This window comes from Triturus cristatus, chromosome 4_2 (genome assembly GCF_964204655.1).
Source record: "Triturus cristatus chromosome 4_2, aTriCri1.1, whole genome shotgun sequence".
NCBI classification, from domain to species: Eukaryota; Metazoa; Chordata; class Amphibia; order Caudata; family Salamandridae; genus Triturus; species Triturus cristatus.
The window spans coordinates 253,198,617-253,224,369 of NC_140586.1; the positions used below are offsets into that span (position 1 = coordinate 253,198,617).

The 25,753-nt window shown below is 46.7% G+C and overlaps 1 protein-coding gene across 1 annotated transcript in view; it reads right to left on the reverse strand.

Annotated features, from left to right (window-relative positions):
- The window catches only part of VAMP4 (vesicle associated membrane protein 4), a 131,816-nt gene that overhangs the window by 6,402 nt on the left and 99,661 nt on the right, over nucleotides 1-25,753 (reverse strand). Inside the window, exon 8 of the mRNA XM_085601442.1 lies at nucleotides 14,382-14,433. Within this exon, the coding sequence (XP_085457568.1) occupies nucleotides 14,382-14,433 (52 nt within the window). The remainder of the gene's footprint in view (nucleotides 1-14,381; nucleotides 14,434-25,753) is intronic.

Genomic DNA, 25,753 nt, shown 5'->3' on the forward strand with positions numbered 1-25,753 from the left:
AAAGCTAACCTGTAGTTGCATAGCAATAAACTGACACCGTGCCTTTAAGGCACTCCTGACCCCCAGCTTCCCGTCATGCCTCAGGGGTGACAGTTCGGTCAGGTGTTCTTTCCGGCTCCTTCAGGAAGGATCCTGGCAACACAGCTCCACTCTTTTCTGCTTTTTGTCAGAATTTTTTTTCACAACTTTTATTCCTTACTTCAACGTTTAAGAAGCTGTCTTTTTCTGACAGGTTTGGGCATTTTTTAACAACTTAAAATACCATCTCTTTTTGACTCTTGCCCTTCTTGTGGTAAAAAGAAGGCCAAAACAGACTCTCATGAGGTCTGTATTCTTTGTCTACCTGAGGATCATGATCCTAAGACCTGCCCTCACTGCCAGAACTGGTCCAGACGAACCTTAAGACAGGGAAAGAATTTGCCTGTATGGCCTGGCAGATAAATCATCTAGAGGAAGATCTCCGGTAAGGAAGGGCTCCAAGAGGTCTAGAATGCCTTCTAGAAGCAAGTCCTCGCGTCCTTCTGCTTCAGCGTCGGGCTCGGCGCTGAGGCAAGATCTTCAGGTGGATCATTTATCTAAGAAAAGACCTTCGACAGCGGGCTCGCCGTCGAGAAAAGGTACGTCGTTGAAGATTCGGGATCCTCCGCCGGCATCAACCCGGCGACGATCGACGTCGAGAGACAAGACCACTCCGCTGTCGTCAACCCGGCGACGATCGGTGTCGAGGAGCAGAGACCCTCCGCCATAGTTAACCCGGCGGCGGCGGCGAGGGCAGGCTCACTTCTGTCATCGCAGTCCCATCAGCGATCGATGTCGAGAGCGAAGACTCCTCCGCCGTCGTCAACTCGGTGACGATCGGCGTCGAGGATGAGGTCTCCGTCGTCGTCTCGACGGCGTTCGGCGTCGAGGGCGAAAAGTACCCCTCCGCCGTCGTCTCGCAGACCTTCGATGTCAAGATTGGACACAGCTCTGTCGTCGTCTAGACGACGCTCGGCGTCAAGTGAGAGTCCCTCCGTCGTCAGCTTCACATCGCCGTTGAGACAGCATTCTTCACCTGCTTCTCATCGGCACCGGTCGCCGTCGAGACGGCGTTCAACGTCGAGCAGACGGGAGGTCCAACTAGCGAGAAGTCAGGAGCCAAGATCGACGTCTGGAATGCGTGCAGGATCGACGTCGAGAGCAGGCGCGACGTCGAGACAGGCCTCGGTGAGGTCTGGGGATAGATCGGTGGTCCTGGTGACGGAGTCAGCCTCGCGCCATTCGTCCTCACTCTTCCAGGAGGACTTCAAGGTCAGCCACTCTCCGGAAACTGCTAGCCATGTCCACAAGTCTCCTTCAAGACAAAAGGAGGCCCCTTCGGCTATTCAGTTGTCCCCAAGATGGCAGCTACCCTTACGTCACTGGCAGGACTCAGTGGCGACAAGGCGAATGCAGGAGTATGCCGGTCTGGTTCATAGATCTCCTCTTCAGAGATTGGTGGACAAAGTGGACAGAGTGAGTCCTCCCAGGCATAGGCATGAGAGGTCCCCTGAGAGACGGCACTATAGATCGCGTTCCCCCAGGCGAGAAGAACGCGCAGTCAGATCACGACAAAGGAGGCACCGTGCTCATCGGCGAAGTAGAAGAACACCATCTACTTCCTCGACTTCCTCTACCCGGTCCTCCAAAAGAGATTATTCCCCCACGATATCGGACAGCCCGGTTTCCAGGGTCTCTCCCATAGATTACATTAATACATACCATGAGGTTCTGCAGAGGGGTGCTCAGAAGCTCAACATTGAGATGTCTGTCCCGCAAGTCACGACGACAGTGATTTTCGAAATTCTTCATCAGAAGACTGCATCTCGGCCATTGCTTCCATTGGTTCCTGGGATCCTTGACCCGGTCATGGATACTTTAACTCCAGCAACCATCAAAGCGGTGCCGGCTCGCATCCTAAAGAAATATAAGCCGGCTACCTCGGACCCGGTCTTCGTCAAGACGGACCCTCCTGCAGACTCAGTCATCGTGGCGGCAGCAAAGAAGACGCATGCTGTAACGGCCACTTCTTCAGTTCCACCGGATAAAGAGAGCAGGTCTCAGGACTCGTGGGGGTCGCAAAGCCTGCACTTCTGCTGCTGCATCCCTTAAGGTCTCCAGCACGGCTGCGTTGCTAGGTCGTTATGACAGAGCTCTCTAGGACTCTTTGGAGCGGTTCAAAACCAAGCTCCCAAAGGAAGACCAAAAGGATTTTGACGAGATAGTCACCGAGGGATCTTTGGTGGCAAATCAAATGATTAGCACAGCGGCAGACGATGCGGTGCTATCAGCGCACTCTTACGCGCATGGAATATGTGCCAGGAGATCGTCCTGGTTAAGATTGACAGGACTAAAACCAGATGCGCAGCAGAGGATCTTGAACCTCCCATCCTCTGGCTCTTCTCTCTTCGGCACACACGCAGATGAAGAGATGAATAGACTGAAGACCGAGTTGGACACCCTCAAGGCGGTTGGGTTGGAGAAAAAGAAGGAATTTAATCGCCGCTACAGATCCAACCAGCACAAGGGGCCTCAACAGAGGGTTCAAACCCCTCAGTGGTCCCAGAACAAGAACCAGGGGAAGTCCCAGTTTCGCGGAGGAAAGTCCAACAGATGTAGAGAGGGTCACCAGCAGCAGTCCTCTACCATGGCGAGAGCGGGAGGGAAGTCATGAGCAGTGGCTTCCTCTGCCACCATTGCCCACTACAGTGAGAGGAAGTGCTTCACAACATCTGGCAGAGTGGGACAGCATCTCAAAAGATCGCTGGGTGCTGAATATACTGTGCAATGGATATGCGCTACATTTCCGGGCGCTTCCAAAGGACATACCACCAAAAAAGTCTCGTCTTCACCAGTTAAAGCTGCTTCGAAAGGAGGTGAGGGCTCTTCTTCAAAAGCAGACTATAGAAGAGGTTCCGCCCTCTCAAAGAGGAAAAGGAGTTTACTCCAGGTACTTTCTTGTCCCCAAAAAAGATCAGGAGCACAAGTTTCGACCAATCCTGGACCTTCGACTTCTGAACAAGGTCATAGTGAAGGAGAAGTTTCGCATGTTGGCCCTTCACCAAATATGTCCACATCTGCAAGTGGGGGATTGGATGTGTTCGGTGGACCTCCAAGATGCGTACTTCGACATTTCCATTGCAAAGCGTCATCGCAAGTACCTATGGTCGGCCACAAACATTATCAATACAAGTTCCTGCCCTTTGGACTCAAGTCGGCCCCGCGAGTCTTCACCAAATGCATGGCAGTGGTGGCAGCTTTTCTTCACAGAAAAGGTCTCTTCATCTATCCATACTTAGACGACTGGCTGCTGAAAGGTCCATCCCCGCTGCAGGTGAGGCACGACTTCCAGATCTGTCTACAACAGTTGCACGATCTCGGCCTTCATGTCAACATGGAGAAGTCAGTGCAGCAGCCCACCCAGACCATCCACTACCTCGGCTCCATTCTGGAAACAAGCGTGGGAAGAGCGTATCCTTCGGAGGAGAGACTGTCTTCGATGAGACAGAAGTGCAGGCTTCTGCTCCAGGTGCAGAATCAGACAGTCCGGCAGGTGGCATCCCTGCTAGGATCCATGGCGTCCTGCATCTCTCATATTCCTAACGCCAGGCTGAGGATGCGGCCTTTGCAGCAGACTCTGGAGGACCAGTGGGATCAGTAAACAGGTCGCTGGGAAGATCAGATATGTCTCTCCCAGACGGCGAGATCCTCCCTCACATGGTGGACTCAGCAGCGGAATCTGATGGTGGGAGTTCCTTTTCAGCAGCCACTTCCTGTGCAATCGGTGGTGACAGACGCGTCTCTGCAAGGCTGGGGGGCACACATGGGGTACCTTCAGATACAAGGACATTGGTCGGCGAAGGAACAGACCTACCACATCAATATGCTGGAGCTACGAGCAGTCCACCTTGCTCTGAAAGCTTTCCTACTGGCAATCGAGTCTTATTCGGTCCTGGTCCAGACCGACAACACGACGACCATGTTCTACCTAAACAAACAGGGTGGAACTCGGTCGCGTCCTCTTTCCCTGGAGTCACAGGCGATCTGGCACTGGCTTCTCGCCCGAAACCTCTCGGTGGTGGCAGTACACCTTCCAGGAGAGCTAAAAGTCAAGGCAGAGGCACTCAGCAGGCACTTCGAAGATCAGCCAGACTGGGTGCTACACGACGAGGTGGTGGCGGACCTTTTCCATTGTTGGGGTCGTCCAGAAATAGATCTATTCGCAGACGACGAAAACACAAAATGCCATGCCTTCGTGTCCAGATTCCACCGTCCAGAGACAAGGGGGAATGCGCTTTTGATGGACTGGTCAGGGACATTTGCCTACGCCTTTCCTCCTCTGCCCCAGATCCCGAAGGTGGTGTCCAAGCTACTCAGATCCAGCAGGACGATGATTCTGATAGCTCCAGACTGGCCACGGCAGTGGTGGTACCCGGACCTTCTTCGTCTGTCGGTACTTCCACACAGGAGAATACCTGCTGACCAAGATGGGCGGGAGGATTCTTCATCCCAACCTTCCCTCACTGAACTTGACAGCATGGCTCCCGAGTTCCTGCAATACGGACATTTGAAACTGCCTCCTGATTCCATGCATATTTTGAAAGAAGCGAAAAGACCCTCCACAGGAGCGTCATATGCGTTTAAGTGGAAGAGGTTTTTTCTTTGGTGTAGAGAACATCACCTTGACCCTACGAAGGGGCAGGAGGATGTCATTCTCCCTTACCTTCTGTACTTAGCAAGATCGGGTTTAAAGCATGCTTCTATCAGGGTGCATTTATCTGCCATTACGGCGTAGAGGAGATCACCTAGTCCGCCCTCTTTTCTCCAAATGCAGGTGGTCAAGGACTTCTTACAGGCTTTGAAGAAAGTGCATCCCCCTGTTCGAAACCCTTCTCCTCCGTGGGAGTTGAACCTGGTGTTATCTAAATTGATGGGCCCACCTTTTGAGCCAATCCACAGAGCTTCCTTGCAGCATTGGTCTTGGAAGGCCGCTTTTCTGGTAGCCATTACATCAGCGCGCAGAGTAAGCGAGATCCAAGTGCTGTGTACCAATGAGCCTTACACTGTTTTCCACCATAACAGAGTAGTTTAAGGGCGCATCCATCTTTTCTCCCTAAGGTGGTGTCTGATTTTCATATCAATCAGTCCATTTCCCTTCCATCTTTTTTCCCAAATCCAGCGACCCCGGCTGAGCGGTCGCTTCATTCCTTAGACCTCAAGAGGGTGCTTAAGTTCTACTTAGAAAGTACCACGGGCTTAAGGAAGACAGATCAGTTATTTGTCAATTATGGGGCCATGAGAACAGGCTTCCCAGCCGCTAAGAGATCAATTTCGAGATGGATTGTATCCTGCATTACCTTAGCTTACCAGCTGGCGGAAAGACCCTTACCGTTGCCTCCTAGGGTGCATTCCACTTGGGGGAAAGCGGCCACAGTTGCTTTCTTACATGAAGTCCCAATGTCAGAGATTTACAAGGCTGCAACCTGGAAATCGGTTCATACCTTTACGAGGCACTACTGCATAGAATCTGATTCCAGGACTGATGCTCAAGTAGGCCAAGCCTCCTTGAGGAATCTGTTTGGATAGTTTTTCTTTTTTTGCTCCATCCGAGTTTGGTTTTCTATGCTTACTGATCACATTTCTGTGTTCTCCTTTGCCCGCAGGGAGATGAGGTGAGGCTCGCTATTCTATTCTAATGCTTATGACTATTGATGAGGATCCCCTGGAAGAGAAGGATTAGTTACTTACCTGTAATCCTAGTTCTCTTCCAGGGGTATCCTCATCAAAGTCATAAGCAACCCTCCCGCCTCCCCGGGCAAAGGACTGTTATATTTTGGAGATATTGTTAACTCTTTGTACCATGGCTTTTTCAGTCTCCGCAAAGAACAACTGACCTAACTGTTACCCCTGAGGCATGATGGGAAGCTGGGAGTCAGGAGTGCCTTAAAGGCACAGTGTCAAGTTTATTGCTATGCAACTACAGGTTAGCTTTTCAGTCTTTTTAGACTGGGTATTTGGAATGCAGCCTGGGAGCTTCCTATGCTTTCAGTGATTTATGAGAATTTCTACTGTTTGCTGAGCATTAAAACAGTTTCTAAACAAATTTTGTTGTGGTTTCTCCTGTTTCTAATGCATGTTTTTCATGTATGGTGGAAATTCCTTACAGCATGATTCAGCTCTGGTGTTTATTAGGCGGCAATTGTATACATCACATTTAATATAGTGTTTCCGGGGTCCCGCGCATGGGCGGGAATATTCTAATGCTTATGACTTTGATGAGGATACCCCTGGAAGAGAACTAGGATTACAGGTAAGTAACTAATCCTTTTGGCAGACTATTCGGTATCCATGGGGAGGCAACATTATTGCAATGTATTGGAATTTTGTATATAGCCAATGTTCCATTTTACCAGTAATTGGCCAAACTGAACCCAAACTCATGAACTAGGGGTACAACAGAAGTCACTGTAGCTGGAAAATGGAGGCTCCACCAGACACTTTAAGTCTGAACAGCAAAATAGCTTCAGCCACAGGTGGGCTACCAGAACCATTCAATCGACTTCTGAACTTGACATTGACCCTTGGAATCCCAGCAAAGGAATGAAGAGACTGAAATACAAGTCTTGCAGTGAAGTTACTCCAGGGAAATCCCAATCAAAAAGGCTGCCTCACTGTTTTAAGACCATCCTAGATGAATACCCATCAGTGAGCTGACCTGAGCAAGTTGCAAGTCCTGCAGATCTGTTGCTCCTGTACCTTAACAGAGAACCTGGATGTTGTGCTGTCCATGAGTATTTAAACTATTGCCTCACATGGAGATCAGAAAGAGACTCAGGGTTATATAGACTTATTTCAACTCCTGCACGATGATGTGATTGTGGGTGTACGTTTGGTTCTAAAGTTCATGTTGCTGCAGAGAAACTGTGGTTCCACCATAAGGATACTCTGACAAATCATAGGCATGAAACGTGAAGATCAAGATTAGTATTTGGTGGAATCATGAAAACATAGTTGCTTCTGAAAGACCAGGAACTGAGCTGATAGGAAGCCCAACTCCTGACACCAGTGAGTTGTAAAACAAGTTACTTACCAGCAGAAACAATCTTTCTGGTGGATATTCCATCTACTTACAGATTCCTCATCTGTAGAGCAATCCCAGATGTCAGACTGGATCTAGAAACTTCAAAGTTCTCATGTCACCAGTAGAGTGTGCTGGCTTCAGTTTAAACCAGAAGGGATGTCAGAGGACAACCCCCTCAACCCCCCCACCCCCAAGCCATATCAGGGCGCACAAATTATGTCAGTTTCCATCAAAGGACGGATCGACATTAAATGAGTAGTGCAGTACCAAAAGATAACATGGAATCTTATTAGCCAGATCTTTTAACCAGATCTATAACTCCTCCATCAAACTTGGAGGGGGCCGGTGAGGAATCTGCAGGTAGAGTATCCACCAGGACTATGTAAAGCACGTGAATCTACATCTGCTCGAAGCGTGGGTGCTGTAGATACACATGCTTTGCATTGACTGTAAAGCAGTCCCTTTCCCTATGCAGTGGTTGACTTGTGGGGGTTGCAGTTCTTCCATGGTGCATTGCCTTTGGATTGATGGTGGTGATATTTTCCTGCGAAGTGTGGGCATTTCACGTTTTCTTTTGTTGCAAACAGGTCTATCTATAGGAACCCCCACTTGTGAAAGTATGGTTGAAGAACATGGAGGTGAATCTCCGAAGCGTGGACTTGTGATCTGCTCAGATAATTCGCAATCTGATTGCTTGTCCCTGGGACATGTTCTGCTAACAGATGAACGTTGTGGTGTATTGCTAACTTCCATATTTTCTGAGCTAAGTGAGATAATTGGAGTGTGTCCCCCTGTTTTTGTAAATAATACTTAGTTGCCATACTGTCTGTTCAAATAAGGACATCTTTGTGCTATAGGTGAGTTAGGAATGCTTCTGATCGCTAGATGAACAGCTTGCAGCGCTATGTGATTGATATGGAGATTCTTGTATTTGGAATCCCATAGTCCACAAATAGTAAGGTTGTGGAGATGTTCTCCCCATCCTGTAAGGAAAGCATCTGTTAAGTTTATTTGGGGAACTGGGGCTTGAAACGGCTGCCCCTGGAATAGATTTTGTGAATTCCTCCATTACAGACAGTGATACATGCAGCTCTTTACCAACACTAGATCTTCAAGTTTACCCAGTGACGGAGTTCATTGTTGAGAGAGACATTGTTGTAGAGGTCTCAAATTTAGTCTGGCATGTGGGACTATGTAAATACAAAATGCCATCATGCCCATAATCTGAGAAATGTTTTGGCTGGAATGTGAGCTCCTGTTTGAAATTGTTGAATTAATGTTAGTATGTTGTGTATTCGGTCTGCTACTATCCCACTTTTTGAAGAGATTGGAGCACGTCAGGAGACTCGTTTGGTCCCGGCAATTTGTTCTTCAGAGCTAGAAGCCTGAACGAGTGGTGTTTTAATGTATGAAGAGCTAATCCAGGACTAAGGAAAGTATCGCTCAATATGCCACAGCTCCAGCAGCTTCAATAGCATAAAATCTAACTAAGGGCTTGAATCCTGTTGGTCGTTACATTCCAAGGACACTGCCAGTTCAACCTCTGAGGCAAACCAGAGAAGAACCTTTAAAGATATAACGGGAAACTTTTGAACGTCAATCCACACCCAAAACTGTGTGGTCCCGTGAAAAAAAGCAGCAACCACTAATACAGGACAAGACAACTTACCCCATTTGTATCTACGCCCTACAATCACAGATATATAAATTTATTTTGGGGAGGATGTAACAACGCAAATACCCTAAAAGAACGGTGCTAGAGAAATAAACAGCCACTGCCACTTGATGAGGAGACAGTTTCCCTTTCTTATGCAGATGTTCTAACGTCACGGATTGTGTTGGGAGACACTAAATCAAAATCAAATTTATAAGCCTGAAGAAGGTGGTGAATCATACTAGTCCACCGAAACGCGTCGCTTTGTGCTTAGTGTCCACCAAGCACCCAAGTCCTGCCGGGGTCTAAGTAAAACAAAAAGATATGACCAACCGGGGCAATCTATTGTAAAAGATATAGACTTGGTGTGCTGAAAAAGTTTTTGTGGGCTCTGTTACATGCTCCTAAAACTTTAATGAAAAGTTTTTAATCACTGTTATTATTCGCAGGAGAATAATTGATGCAATTGAATTTTAATGTTTCTATTGTAAAATGTGCTTACATTTTGAATCCCACTAGGATCCTATTCATAACAAATAAAATTGTATATGTTTTTTTATTATTTTTTTGGGCTCTATTCTGTGGTGGTAACCAAATAGTGTGTGCTTGACAAAGGATGCGTATGGTTGATAGCATTGTGTTCGTGTATGCTTAAAAAGAACCCAAAGGGATCTTATTTCTGACAGAATTGTCGGCTACTGAATTCAAGCCAGCCTGGCTGATGAGGGGTGTTTTCCCGAAATCAGTCCCAGGATGTTTGTTTCCGGTCCATGGAAGATCTGGCCTGGCAGTTCGGGCTGGACTGTGCCCACGGACAGGGTCAAGACTGATTTGCATATGGCTAGGTCTGAACTGGGTTGGCAAAGTGAGCTAAAGAACGATGATGGATTCAACCCAGATCTGAGACTGGGGATGAGTGTCTGAAAAGTTTCAGCACTCCTTGTGTTTGCTTTCCGATGTTGTACAGTGCCTTGTATGCATGTGTGAGGAGTTTGAATTGGCAGCGTTTGTGTATTGGTATTGGCAGACAGAGGAGGTCTCTAATCACTTATCCACCGACATAAAGCCTGACCTCAAAGTCAGAACCGTATAAACTAATAACTCCTAATGAATATACTGAACAAGGCACTCAGGAAGGCCTCCAGATCGGTGTCTGTAGCCTGGAACTCTGGCAGAGCCGTCAATGGCAACAGGGTGTTCGGTAAGTGAGGTACCAGAGGCTACTGATCTGAAAGGGAGGGGACCAGAACCAGTTTTGCCGCTCAACAGAATGCAGCATCTGCAAAGACAAACTCAGGGATGAGGTCCGCATGAGGAACAGGCACGGAGCCACCAGGAGCAGGTTCACTGGGCTCCAAGGGGACTGAAGGAAGAAAATCCTGGGGGAGTCCGGGGCTGTCTGGGAGATTTAGCTTTCCACAAGCGATTCTTAATATTCTTTCTTGTGGTCTTCGATAAGGAAGGTGATTTAGAGTGGGGTCAACACAGACAACTTCTTCTGCCTTCACTAGCTTTGGGCATTAATAGCTTAGCCTTGTGCCTCTTGATGGCCTTCAGGTTCATTCGGAGACAGGAGTCACAGCAATGGCCATCGTTGTCTGGACCCAAGCACCACAGGCAAATAATGTGGGTGGCAGTGATTGACATCTGACCCTCACAGGCCCTACAGGACTTGAAGTTGAAATGCTTGGTTGGAGACATGATAATGAAAAAAGAAAAAAGTGAAGAAACTCCCAACCTAGATCCAGGTCGAAGGTGCGGAAAAAAGGGAACTGAACTTGCTGCCACAGGGCAGGCACTGTATGGCTTCAGATTGGTCATAGGGCTTCACTTCCAGTGTCGACTAAAGCCAGTGCTCCCCTACTGGAGACATGAGAGCTTTGAAGTTTCTGGATCCAGTCCAACACCTGTGATTAATATACAGGTGAGGAGTCTGTAGGCAAAAGTATCCATTAGAAGATACTATATCCTTAAAATACCATGGCAGCTTATGGGCAAAGACTATGAGATCAAAGACCCTCTGGAATCGCAATACAGTGACAAAGGTGTGGAAGTGGAAACAGGCCATTGGAAAGGGCAGAACTGTCTGAAGGAGAAAAAAAATACGTGTTAAGCAGTTCTGTGGTGAAAGCTATTGTCTCGTCAGGAAATCTTTCCAATGTTCAGGCACAGACTGATTTGGAAAACCAAATGTAGAACATGGAGGGAACTAAGAATTTCCTGGGAGTGGTGGCGTTAAGAACTAGCTTTCTACAGGTCAGTAGTTCTGGACCACTGCTAAAATAACTGGATTTCACCACCTACTTCACTTTGCATCCCTTCATTTGTTCACCAAAGTGAAACACCTTATAATGGTAGAGAAAATCCTCTGCTTCAAACATAAGAAACGCCCTGCGTGGAAGCCACATCTGGATATGAAAGTTAGAATCCTTGTGGACGGATCACATGTGTGGTCTTGCAGCTAGACGTGCAGAGAAAATCATTCCCAGAAAAGGTTACTGAGCTTAACTTTCTCCAGTTGGGAATCATAGAAGCGGTTTCTATGCTTTATTTCTCACATAGTTGTTGCTGAATAGAGTCTGCCAGCTTTTGCATTTCATGAAACTGTGGAACTCTGAGAAGGGGAAGTAGGGTCTCTATAGGAATTTGATACCCTCTGAAAAAAGGCCTATAAACCTTTTTTTTCCAATTCTAATAACTCAGCAGTGAGAGCCAAAGACTTTCACCTCATACTGTTCATCAGTACACAACCAGTAGCTCCTTCACATCGAAGGGAAGGCCAGTGCTACGTCCCAGTCTGGAAAGACAGGACATTTAAGTCCTGCTTCGTGACTCATCTACCTAGATGTTCATGCTTTGAGGCCTGAGTTCAACATACTCCTGGACAACGGTGAGCAGTAGAATGGCGGCCTTCTTGTTTCATTTGGCAAATGGCATTTCGTTGTTAAGTTATCTTGAATGTCACATGAATTATATTGGAGACCTAGACATATACTTGGTGGACCTACCGAGCCTAACATCTGTGATTGTCGGATGAAGGTTCTGGTAGGAGTTCTCGTACACCTTCTGCCATTCATCAACCCAGGCTCAGAGGTAACGAATGTAGATCTGTGGAAATCTGAAATAATTTGTTAACTGAAGCTGAAACCATCTTGGTTATGGTATCCATTTTGTTGGCTTTGTAATTCTCCCATCCTCTGCTGCTAGTCTTTTTTCCTGCCTGTGCTGCCTATTTTAGTTGACTTCCTGACTCAGCTAAAAGCAATATGCATGCTAAAGAGTTTGTAGCTGCCAGAACACCTGGTCTCAGACTCAACTGTTAATCTCCCATCTGCCCATGTTTGTCGGTAACTATTCCTGTGTATGTGTACCTTCTATTTGTATCCACATGCTTACCAGTGCAGAAAAATCCGTATATAAGGCCTCTTTTTCCTGTGACTTCAATGTACTACCTCAGGCAGCACTTGGGAGTGCTGTGTGGACGTACTCCCACTCATGAGTGATTAATAAACTTATTTGAATTCCAGCTTCAGTGCCAATCTCTATTTTGTTGGTCTAAGGACCCGTTGACAGAAGGGTGACCCCTGCACCGGTGTGCTCATTGAAAAGCACATTTCCACAGATCTCTTACCTAAACTAAGGATACAAACCACAAATTACTGCGTGGGTTCCCGTCTGCAATGGAGGTCAAGGAGAAGGTATGCGTGATAAAAGGATCCAGGACCACTGCTGTCAGGTTGGTACCCAAGGACAAGTGTGACATCTTGTAAAGGGCGCACTTCAGAAAATAAAGAGTTCATCCCAAATGGGCCAACACTGCAGACCACAAGCAAGCATATGTACTAAAACTTCAGAAGCCTACTTCACAACCACATCTACCTTGGACAACACACTTTGAGCATAGGGAAAATATCCCTATATGTGGATGGAAACAATTTTTTTGTTGCATCATGATCTATTTGACCCTATGTGTTAGCTAAAGAGCCCAGCAGCAAGAAGAAGCCATTCTTGAACTATTGGAAAACTGGTAACATGTATGGAAACTGTTTCAGAGCAAAGGAATCGTTGTACCAGTGGAAAATGCACACTTGCCTTTTGGTATCTGTTAATTTATTCTTAGGTCACTGCTTGTGGTGTTTAAGAAATAGCAGAGGCTCACAGAATCTAAGAAGTTAGAGGTGAAGTCATTTCTTTCCAGCAATGTGCCCAGAAGAAATTAATTGTAACCTCCGTACTGCGAAAAACAGGCCAACAGGTTTTTTCAGTATTTCAGACAAAACTTCGTGGGAATCGACACCTAACAGATTACCACCACACCTCACATCAGTACACTTCAGTAGTCTGGTTGACTTAAGCTATTAGAACACCTCAGGGCAGGGACCTTTGGTTTTTACTACTTTTCCCTCCTGAATCCCCTCATTTGACTAATCCCAACCCTCATTATACTCCTATGATCTCCCCAACAACCCTTTCTAGACTTCTGTTCTCTATCCTTCCTTTATCCTATTCTATTAAACAGGCTCCATGTCCACCGCTCAAATTAACTTCTATTTTGCTATACTAATCCACCACTAATCCTTTGGACTCTGGAGTAACGTGCTGCTCCCGACAAGCAATTCAATGTAATTAGGTCTTAACTGCAAACTGGATCATTCTCTGTTAGATGTGTGACAGACCTCAGTTCTGCCTAGTGTCAACAGTACCAAGTGGCTTTTGGTCCTCCAACAACTGGGAGTCCAAGAATAAATCTCTTGCCCAAGACCTGTGAAAATAAGTATTCCTACACCTGAAAACACCAAGGCCTTCTCTGCTCACACACTCCTCAATATTTCACACGTAAGCAAATCCAAAGCAGGGTGACAGAGAAATCTGATTTTAAAGTGCCCTATAAGAGAGGTTCCTATAGTGCACAATCACTGAAGACATAAAATGTTTTGGTTGGCTTCAAAAACGGGCACTGCATGAAAGGCACTGCTTGAATTTGGTCATCCAATGCACAGGTAGAGGCAGGCAGGAGAAGATGGTGCAGGGCAAGATGCATCTGAAGGAGTAAAATAAAAAATTAAAACAGGAGAAACAAAAGTTCTGAAGCTGTATCCATTCATTCTAAGGGGAAACAACAGGACTGCCACCAGGAGATAATGGACAGAGTCCATGGTGTGCACATGGCTCCTAAACCAAACTTTTGCTGTGGAATGTTTTGTGCCCATGTACAGCAGAAGACGTCTCTTGCGTTTCGAGGAAGGAGGGCTAAAAATTGACACTGTGGTACTAGAGTCTGAGCATCTCCTTCAAAGGTACAGTGGGATGCTACATTCATGCAGGATGAGAGTCCATGGCCCGATTAGGTTGGCAGCAGCAGGCAAAGCCAATGTTTGGTCAGTGAGGTTTTCCAATCAATGTCACATAGGAAGGAGTCACATTAAAGATAAACCCCATGCTAAACACCCATATTAAATTTGAGAACAACTGAATTTTCTGGATCTAACCATTATATGGAATATTTCAGCACAGCAATTTAACCTGAAAACGGACTGACTTTTGCAGGTTACATAATTTAGAAATCTACATATAGAAATAGACACCCGCTGTATGAACATTCTACAGATCGCTGCAGGGGCTACTCACCAATAATCACCAGCAACATCAGTATAATGACCGCGGCCACAATTGCTTTCATCTGAGAGGGAAAACAAAAAGGGTAAAATTGATTGTATAGTGACCGTTACTTGAAGTTTGCAGATTCTGACATTATCAACTTCCTGGTACCAGAAGTGCCAGAACTTTACAGAAAGTTAATGAAGCTCTGCAAGAAAGAAAGGAGTATACTACCTGCACATGTGTGCACTCATTGGCTGCTACTACAGAGGTGAGCACACTTGCTGAACTATTAGGTATTTCATTTTTGCCGTAGGCAAGAGGGGCTGGTGGTAAAGTGCCAATAATGAGAACCTACAGACTACGAGTAATAGAGTCACTATGAAGGTAGCTTTATTCCAGTCCCATGCAGAGGCACCCTCCCATTCCCTACGTGCGGATAGATCTTCCAGCATAGATAGGGAGAAGTGAAGGCATAATCGTACAGCTTAGGCCACTGCAAACTGGTCCACTTAACATACTGGTAACAATTAGCATCACTCGGAGAAGGAATTTGCATCTGCAGTTCACTTACCCACTGCGCAGAGGGGATGGCTATTAGGACGACTATTCTGAGTAGTCGCAGTGAGCAGCTATCTAATGGCTCACAAGGCATGCATGTCAGAAAAGTCAACACTAACTTTAAGTTCCATTGAGGAACAACAGGCAGATTCAGGGGAAAGACTTGTGTTTAAATCACCTGTTGCAATTCGTTTTTATCAGAGATGGCTGAACATGTAAATAGAATAGCCAAAAGGGCGGATAGCTAACTGTCAACTGTGCCCACTGCAAGGTTTTGCTGGGCCAGCAATAAAACAAAGTACACTTCCTACAGTTTGGCCTGCAGAGAGAGGGTATGATGAGCACAAAAATGCTCCCAGAGCCCAGCATAAATGGACTTTGTCCAAAGGTGTCAGGCTGCAAGGCTAACATCTGCTACAGTAGCTGACAGATCGGATGCATTTAACTATGGCTGCTTATATCTCCAAAGATGAAGGGGTCAGTTATTGAGACTCCGGTGCAGGACTCTCCTGTTGCCGAGACAGGAGATCCTTCCAAAGAGATAGCCGAATCAGAGAAGAAATGCTGATGCTCAGGAGATCTGGGTACACTCTCCTGGCCCAATACAGACCTGTTTTGATGACTTGAACCTGTTCAGTCCTCTCTTTCCTCAGAACTCCAGGTAAGTGAGATTGAAGGGATACAGGTATCCTGTACATGTACCTGCCACTGTCTCCCTTACCTAGAGCTCCGTATCCCACAAAGCCGGAATAGATCTCCTTGTGACTTTCCTGGAAGAAATGCTAGTGTGCTGCAGCATTGACACCTTACATTGTTTCCAGTGAGGAACAAATCTAATCAGGGAATATGCCACGGCTCAAAGATGCCACTTGCTAGGTTAAGGTGGAGATACCATTTGTGATCGGCCAGCCCTCATCTGCTCAGCTCATTTACTATCTAGTATGGTCTCTGAATGCCCGAGCAGACTACCAGAAAGTTGTTCTGCTGATCCAGCCACTTCAATAGCATAGGGCCTCCTGTCAGAAGACACAGAGCCACACTCTCCTCTGCTAGTTTCAGAAGTATTACATGGTGGTTGTGTTGACCATTAGGACCTACACCAGCAGCCTCCTCATGATTGATAGAGAAGCTTTCAGGGTCAAACAGATCACCTGAAGCACCAAAAGGCTGATGTAGAGGTGGATCTCTGCTAGAGACCAGAGACATCGGATCCCAGAAACTACCTCTGACCTCCCCTTCTCCCAGTTGACCACACCCACTCTAACAGTCACTCGCCTGGCACAATCGTGAAGTAGATGTGTGAGGGGGGGGGGGGGGCAAAGAATGGCCTGCCGCAGGTAAAGGCTGGTGTTTATCTGCCACCACAGAAGACTGGGGGGTATAGGGAGGTCTGAATTGTGGGAGCTCAGGGTAAGCTGTTCATGTCTGAGCTGTATGGGGTGTGAGTGAACCGGGTGAGAAAGGGGGGGGGGGGGTTAGCATCGAACTTTCCCATGTCAACAGGGCAGTGGTGGGAGAGGGGGAGAAGGAGTGGCACGGCACATGGGACTGCCTCTCATGCCATGTTTCACACATCTTCGTCTGGCGACCTTGCTGCAGCAGAGGTCAGATTCCCGAGCTGTTGAACATTTAGGCATACCCAAGATCCATTCATAGTCAGTGGCACAAAACCATAAACACTTATTGTTATAGGCCATGGCGAAGAGACACACACGGATACCGCAATAAGGAGAAGATAGTTTCTGCTTCAATGGATGAAGCTCCCACTTAAGATCCTCAAAGGAGAGGAAACGCTCAATTTCAGGGTGCCTATGAAGGGCGACATAGTTGGAAAAATAATCACCTCCATCGTTGAGGCCCACTTCTACTAGTGAATGGCTTCCCAAAACTCCCCTCACGATGCCCGTGTGCTGAAGTAAGAGGCAGTGGTGGAAACTGGTCAGACAGAACTTGAATGACACTCCCTGGGGTGGACTGGTTAAAAGCCTTTGGGTGAAGATGGAGCACCAGCAGATCCAACACATTTATATGTAAGCGCCTCTCTGATACCGACCAAAGTCTCCTTCCCATTTCGTCACCCAGCCCAGTTTGAAGGCATCCGTAACCATGGTAGCCAGCAACTACTGAAGACTACGACGACCTATTGACAGACTGGAGTTACATGTCCATCAGTGTAGATCCAGGATGACAGTTGAAAATCTGCACCACAGTTGAGAAGCTCTATTGATGCACTGTCTGCGGAATCGCTGACGAGCTCTCATTTAGATTGGAGTTTGAGCCGAAAACATTTCAATATTGTCCATCCTCTGAAGGGCACAAGAGGTATTCATATGGGATGTGTTGAGAACTGCTCCTATGGCCATCTTCCTGTCTTTCCTGAGATACATACTCCTGATCTCCGCTGTGAACCTGCAATCAGGGCCATCTCATTGGTGAGTAATCACAGAGTAGTCATCAGTCCAAACAGCAGAACCACTAACTGGTAGTGCTGAGAGCCCAAAGTAGATCTCAGGTACCATTTGTGAGTGGGTAGGATTGGTTAAAGAAAGTACGCATCCTAGAGGTCCATTTCCAAAACCCAATTTCCTCCACTGACCTACAGCAAGACCTGGCTCAAGAAGTGGAAGTGATGGCCCTCAGACCACCATCCATCTTGGGGAGTAAGTAGTAAAGAGTAAAAACCCATGCCTCTTTCCTTCGTAGACACCATCTCTTTTCCCTTTGTTCAGCAAGGGAGTATTTCTACCTCCAAAATCAAGTTGTACCAGAAAGCATGTTCAGAGGTGGTGACAAAAAACGGTAGGGTCTAGCCTTCACACAATAGCCGTATGACCCAGCTATCCACCATGATAATCTACAAATGTACGTAGGAATGGGATACCCTCCACCCCAAAGGAACTTGGTGGTGTAGAGAATGAGGTACTAAGAGGTTGTGAGGCAGCAGTAGCAGTAAAGGTAGCGGTGATGGAGCTGGTGATGATGGCATCTACCCCATGCCCAGAAAGGATGGTACATTTGTTCTGGTGTTTGAAAGAGCTGGAAGGATGGCCCTAATGGGACTGTTGTGCTCTGAAAAAGCCTCAGAACATCCTGAACTGCTAAAGGAATTGTTTTGCTGGGAAGGCTAAGCCCATAGTGCGCATGTTGGCTCTGCTGTTTTTGAAGCGCTCTAAAGAGGAGCCTGCCTGCTATACGAACAGCTGCTCTTGATGATGTCCTTGAAGGTTTCTTGGATACCTCTAGAAAACCCAGCGTAAACCATCCAAGCATGAAGAAGTATATACTCAAGGACAGAGCTTATAGCATCCACAGAATCAAGTACAAACTTCAAAGATGTTTGGAATCAAATAATCAGTGACCCGAGAGAAAAAAGACTTTTGTCGTGTGGCCAGGTAAACTGATAACTGTCAGTTTACCAGCTCCCACAAGATGTATATATAGCGACTTAAAAGGCACATGGCATTCACAATGGGAAAGGCAAGGCTGCCAGAAGCAAAGACCTCTCGCTTAATGAAGTCCACACACTATGTAGAGGAACCATAGGAAAATGATAAAGGGTCAGCTTCAGAGAGAACGGCTGGAGTACTGGGCTCTCTGGATAGGAGTATGGCAGCAAAATGTTTTGGTGATTAAGTGCAGGCCTTCGTCATCTAGCAATCTGTTTCTCGACTGCTGGGCCCAAGAAAGGATGCACCAAGGCCAGCCACAATAGGGTCTAAGAGGGACTGGAAAGCTAGCAGAGGTTCCAAGACCCCAGAGGAATAATGAAAGATTTCCCTCAAAATGCTAGATTTAGCTTATGTAGTAGTCAAAGTTAATTCCAGAGCTTTTCCTGCTTTTAGTACCACCTCTGAAGGAGAGTCAGTTAGATTGTTTTCCCCACAGATGGTGAGAATGGCATTAGAAAGATTAGAAAAGAGATGTTCATGCATATGTATGTAAGTAAGCAGAACTGCAACAGGTATAGGTACCCGGGGAGGCAGGTGGGCGCATCTGAATCTACAGCTCTAAATGCCAAGAACAGATGCTTACTGGGTAAGTAACATTATCGCTCGAGGCATGTGAGCTGTAGATCACATGCTTTGCAGAGACTATACAGCAGTATCTTTCCAAAGCAGTGGCTAACCTGTAGCTGTTGCAGTGGTCTGAAAAAGTGTTCTAAGTACTGCCTGGCCTACATTAGCTTGTTGTCTTGCTAACACATCTACACAACAGTGCTTGGTGAATGTGTGCGGTGTAGACCATGTTGCAGCCTTACAGACGCCAGCTATGGAGAGGTTTCCTAAGAAAGCCATAGTAGCCCCTATTTTACGGGTAGAATACACTCTAGGGGGTATTGGTAATGTCCTCTTTGCTTTTGCGTAACATGTTTGGATACATTTAACAATCCACCGAGCAATACCGGATTTAGAAATAGGATTGCTTTTGTGTGGTGGAGCAAAAGCCACAAAGAGTTGTTTAGTTTTACGAAAGGATTTTGTTCTATCAATGTAATATAGTAAGGCTCGCCTAACATCTAAAGTGTGTAGAGCCCGTTCTACCACTGAATCTGGTTGAGGAAAGAACACAGGTAACTCAACAGACTGAGTGATGTGAAAGGCAGATACCACTTTGTGTAAGATTTTGGGGATAGTACGAAGAACTACTTTGTCTTTGTGGAGTTGGAAAAATGGTTCTTCTATGGTTAGTGCCTTAAGCTCACCAACTCTCCTCAGTGATGTAATAGCAATATAGGAAAGCAACTTTCCAAGTGAAAAATTGGAATTCACACTTATGCAGTTGCTCAAAGGGTGGGCCCATTAGTCTGGTAAGGACAAGGTTAAGATTCCATACTGGAGCAGATGGAATTGTTGGCAGAATAACTCAAGTCCTTCGATAAAAGCCTTGTTAACGGGTAACCTGAAAAGGGACATGGTAGACCTGTCTTTTTCAGCGGGTTTACCCCAAGACTTTTTGCTTTTTAGCCTCCTGTTTGACCTGTTTTTGTTGGTTTTATGACTCTGGGCACTTTACCACTGCTGCTCAGTGCTAAAGTGCATATGCTCCCTCTGTAAATTGTGTTATGGATTGGGGTTTCCATGATTTGATATTTGATTTACTGGTTAGTCCCTAGTAAAGTGCACTGAGCGTGCCAGGGCCTGTAAATCAAATGCTACTAGTGGGCCTGCAGCACTGATTGTGCCACCCACGTGTGTAGCCCTAAAAAGGTCAATCAGACCAACCATTGCAAAGTCTGCGTGCAATTTGTAACTGCCATGTTGACTTGGCCAGTGCACACACTTGCCAGTCCCTAACCTTCCCTTTTCTTACATGCCAGGCACCCCTAAGATAGGCCCAAGGTACCCCTGTGGGCAGGATGAAGTCTATGTGAAAGGTAGGACATGCCATGGTGTGTGTGGCATGTCCTGATAGTGAATTACAGCCCATTTAGTTTTTCACTTTTGCAAGGCTACGTGTTACCCATAGGACAGAATGGGAAGTTTGTTTATAACACATAACTGGCCCAGGGAACTAGGTAAGAAAATAAAGTTTAGTATGCCTGAACTCGGAATCTAAAGATGCATCTTTTAGTGAAGGTGATTTTTACATTCTGTGTTTGAAAATACCACGTTTAGAAAGTAGGTATTTTCTTGCACAGTCATCCCGTGTGCCTCTATGGAATGTGGATTGCCTGTCTGGTTTTTGGATGACAGAAGGCTGGGGAGCAGGAGTGGCTCCAGATAGTCTAGGTGTGTCAGGAAAGGGCTGAATAGACCTGGGCTGCCATTGGGGGAAGGAGGGGAGATTTCCTTGCACCTCAAAGGGCCTGGTCTGCCTCCGTCAATGCAGTCTCACCTCCTGCCAGGAAGTCACAGAGAAGGCAAAACTGATTCTGGCTGGGCACAGACACACTCTGCCTAAGATATCAAAGGATTTTGGGATATAAATATTGGGGCCCCAACCCCTGAACTTTAGAACTCTTTTGGACCAAGAAGACTGCCAAGAAGAGCTGGAGGAGCTGTGAGGAGTAACTACCACACTGCTGTGCGCTTTGGTGTGTTGGCCTGCAGTGGCTGCTTCGGTCTTTGAAAGGACTGGACTGAACTTTCTGCAATCTACTTTTGTGAGTTTCTCCAAGGGCTTGAGGTAGAGCTTGCGCCCTGTTCAAAAAGTCTCAGGAACAGCAAAGACTTCACGTTCTTTTACCCTCAGCACTGAGGACTGTGTTTTGTGCTGCAGCAGAAGAAAAAGCAACCAGACGCCTTCTACAATGCCGCTGCCAACTCCGTGTCCTGAAGGCACTGCAGAGGGCACTGCCGCAACGTGACCCTGGTCTCACCGACGCCTGCTGACGCCGCCACCGAGCCGCTGCTCGCACCGCGACCTGTGGGCACCGCACTTAGCACCGCCTCGCTTTACGATGACGCCTTGGCCTCCCCGACAATGCTCCACGCCGGAATAGACGCCGCTGCTTGCACCGTGGTTTGAGGGCACCGCTCGTAAAGTTACGATGCACCGCCCTCATCCCACACCGCAGCCTTGGCCTACCGACGCCATAGACTCCAGTAAGTCAGACGACCACCGCGTTTCGGCAACGACGACGACGCTGCTTGCACTGTGACCTGCCAGCACCGTGACGAGCACCACCTTCATCTCGCACTACGACCCTGGTCTCACCGATGACATCTGATGCTGCCACCGAGTTGCTGCTCTTACCGTGACCTGAGGGCACCGCACGCCGCACCGCAGCACCCGACTGTTTGAATTTGTTTGCTCATGACGCCGTGATAGCCCCGGATAGAGCTATCGACATCAAGGAACTGTTTTGCAAGCATATGTTGATAACTGAAGATTTTTAAGTACTGTATTGTGGATTTGATCGTTTTTGGTCTTTTCTTAAGTATATAAAAATATTGACTATTTTTCTTAACTGGTGTGAGGTCCTTTTGTAGTGCTTACACTGTATTACTGTTGGTTATGTGCAAATGCTTTACACCCTGCCTCCAAGATAAGCCTGCTCGTGCCAAGCTACCAAGGGGGTGAGCAGGGGCATTTTAGGAGTGCAACGCCCTTATCCTGACTAGAGTGGTGGTTTATGCCCGACTTTGGCAAATGCCCTAGCTGACTAAAAATCCCATTTCTAACAGGACAGATGTCTATTTTGACGGTATGCAGCTATTGCAGCGATATGTAAGCGTATGGATGTGTAAGCTAACGCAGACTATGGCAAATGTACTAAGTAACAAATTAGATTTTGAATGGAAGCATCCAAGGGATTGATATGGTTATTACAATATATAACAAACCACTTCCACTTAGCTGCATAGCAAGCCCTTGTACTAGGCCTTCTGGCCTCTTTAATAATGTTCATACAGTCTGGTGGAAGGTTCAGATAATCAAACTCTATGACTTCAGGAGCCAGATCTCTAGGTTGAGCTCTTTGGGATCTGGATGTCTTATGTCTCCGTGGCTCTGAGTAAGGAGACTGGATGTCAGATGTAGTGTTTGATGGGGAACTAATGAGAGCTCCAACAGGGTGGTGTTCCAAGGTTGACGGGCCCATGTGGGAGCTACTAAGATTAGTGTGAGAGATGTTTGTCTGAGTTTTTGAAACACCACTGGAATGAGTGGGAGAGAAGGAAAAGCGTAGGCAATTATCCCTGACCAATTCATCCATAGTGCATTGCCTTTGGACAATGGGTGTGGATACCTGGAGGTGAAGCTTGGGCATTTTGCGTTTTGGTGTGTGGCAAACAAATCTATCTGTGGAAAGATCCACATTTGAAAGAACAGGAGGAGAACTCGAGGGTGAAGTTCCCATTTGTGGATCTGTTGTCTCTGCCTGCTGAGCAGGTCTGTTATTTGATACCTAGGAGGTGTTCCGCCAGGAGAAACCTTCTGTGATGCATGGCCCACCTCCCGAATGGCTTGTGCAATGTGTGACAGTTGGAGTGTGTGTCCCCCTGTTTCTGTATGTAATACATGGCTGTCATGTCGTCGGTGCAGACTAGGACAGCTTTGCCTCTAAGGCGAGACTGGAAGGCTTTGAGCTCTAGAAATACTGCTAGCTGCTCTAGACAATTTATATGAAGTTGCTTTTGTTTCTGTTTCTAGAACTGGGTCGACGAAAGACTGCCCTTTGGATAAATTCTGGGCATTCCACCACTGCAGAGAGTGATGAATGCGTCAGTCTACCAACACTAGATCTGATAATTGAACTTGAGTGATTCCACAGACGTGCTAAGCATTCCTGAAGGGGAGACATTTGAAGTTTTGCATGAGGCGCAATTAAGATGCAAGGTGACAAAAGCAAAAAGAACAATTGATGAACAGAATGCAGAACAATGTCGTACATTTACCCTAGTACAGAGATCTGGGCCTAAATCCATCTTATTTTGCTCACCATGCCATTCCAGTTTGGACCCAGCCATATGCAAATCAGTTTTGACCCTGCGCCCAATGGGAACAGTCCAGTCCAAAGTGCCAGGCCAGCTCCTCCCTGGACTGGAAACAAGCATCCTAGGACCGGTTTCGGGCTTTCAGCATTAAGATGCAAGACACTATCATTCCTAGTAGCTGTATGTATACACGCGCTGGAAGTGACCGGCTGGGCTGAATCGGAGACTAGAGAATGAATATTGGAGATTCTGGCTGCATTGGAACAGGCTAGAGCTTTCTGAGTATAGAGAGTGGCTTTGAGATTTGTTTGTGTGTTGGAGGGCTAGAGATGTGACTTGACACATTCAGTGTGAAACCTAGATCGTGCAGTAATTGCAGTGTTATCGGAGCGTGCTGGAGACACTTTGGTTAAAAGCTGGCTTTGAGGAGCCAGTCGCCGAGGCTGGGAAGACATGGAAATGCTGTCTTCACAGGTGAGCAGCGACTACTGCCAGGCATTTGGTAAATATTCTGGGGGCAGTGGTGACTCCGAATGGAAGCACCTTGAACTGGTAGTATTGTCCCGCTACCACAAACCTGAGGTATTTGCGATGAGCGGGACATATTGGAATAAGGAAGTATGCGTCCTTTAAGTCTGAACTGGACATAAAGTCGCCTTGCTGTAGAAGTGGGAGTACCTGTTGAAGTGTGACCATATGAAAGTGGTCCGATTGGATGTATTGATTTAGTTCTCCGAGGTCCAATATAGGCTTGAGAGAGCGTCCTTGTTGGGTATGAGAAAATATAGGGAGTACACGCCTGATCCTTGATATTGTAGTAGTACGGGCCTTTTGTTTGAGGAAGTGTACATGCTCTGGTGACATTTTGTGATAACGTGGAGGAATGTTTGAAGGATTGTTGGTAAGCTCCAGGCAATAACCAGATTGAATAATTCCTAGAACCCATCTGTCTGAAGTTATTGTATACCAGACGGGGAGGAATTGAGAGAGATGTCCCCCGAAAGGTGTGGAATGATCGGGGAAGAGGAGGCAAGTCACTGTTTGTGGAGGGGGAGGTGCGGGGTGTGGAACCTTTACCTCTTCCCTGGCCATTGCTGCCTCTAAATCCACCTTGAATGTAATCTCTTGAAGAGGATGACTGAGTGTTACCTTTGTAGGATGTAGATGTGTTGTCCGCAGAGGTTATTAGAGCCCCCTCTGCAGAAGGAGCGACGAAAAGAACCCCTATTGGATGGGGTCTGTAAGGCCCCCATAGATTTCGCAATGTCTGTGTCCTTCCTCATCTTCTCTAAAGAAGTGTCTGCAAGGGTACCAAATATATGCTCCTTGTCAAAGGGCAAGTTTAAAATAGAAGCCTGTACTTCGGGTTTAAACCCTGAAATCCTAAGCCAGGCGTACCTTTGTAGCAAGACACTGGTGTTGATTGCACGAGCCTCTGTGTCCCCTGCATCTAAAGCGCATCCAATAGATGTGCTTGAAATTAACTTTCCTTCCTGAACTAGGTCATGCGCCTCAGCCTTGTGTCCGTCAGGCAGATATTGGAGCAATTGTTCCATTTCGTCATAGTGTGCGCTGTCGTATCTAGCTAGAAGAACCTGGGTATTGGCTGCCTGCGCAGCTATTCTCTTTCCGGAGGAATCTATAAGTTTAGATTCCTTGTCAGGGGGCATCTCCTGACGTTTGTGAGTTTGCCCGCTTACGGACAATTAAAAATGCTGTCCTCATGTTTAAGCATACCCTTAAGCATGGGTAGTGTGTGAGTGGATCTTTGGGAAGAGCTTAATGTTTCAAAAAGAAAGTCCTCCTCAATGGATTCTTTGTAAAGTTGAACTCCATGATATTCAGCAGCCCTATTTATTAGATCTATGTACCCTATGTTATCATCAGGTGGAGAGAGTTTTGTAGGGTATAAATCTGGATCATTGTCTGTTTGGATCTGTATTATAATCGTTCAATGGATCAGGACAATTATCCTCTACCCCATCATCCTGGTTATCAGGTGATCGTGGTGGTGCTGAATTTGTACATTTTATCAATAAGTGTGGGTTAGGTGGGGAAGGAGGAGGAATAGAAAGAGGTGAGGGATTAGTACTAACATTTCTTCTCTTAAGAGGAATGCGGTAAACATCCTCTGCTTCTGACGTACGTTTTACTGGCAATTTTGTTTCAATATGTCCAGTTTTGGGACTGATGATCAGTGGGGCGTTGAAACGAGGCTTCTTTGATGGAGTAGGAGCTGTTTTATCTTTTGGTGCCAATATTTTCGGAGCCAAGGACTTCGGCGCCGAAGTTTTTGGATCCGAGAATGGTTTCAGTTTTGGTGCAGAAGGAGTGGACGCTGAAACAGGTTTCGGTTTAGATGGCGATTTCGGCTTGGTGCCCTAATGCGATCGACTCGATCCTGAGCCGGAAGGCTTTAATATTTGTTTTGGTGCCGGGCTCGAAGGTGGGGCATCTGAAACA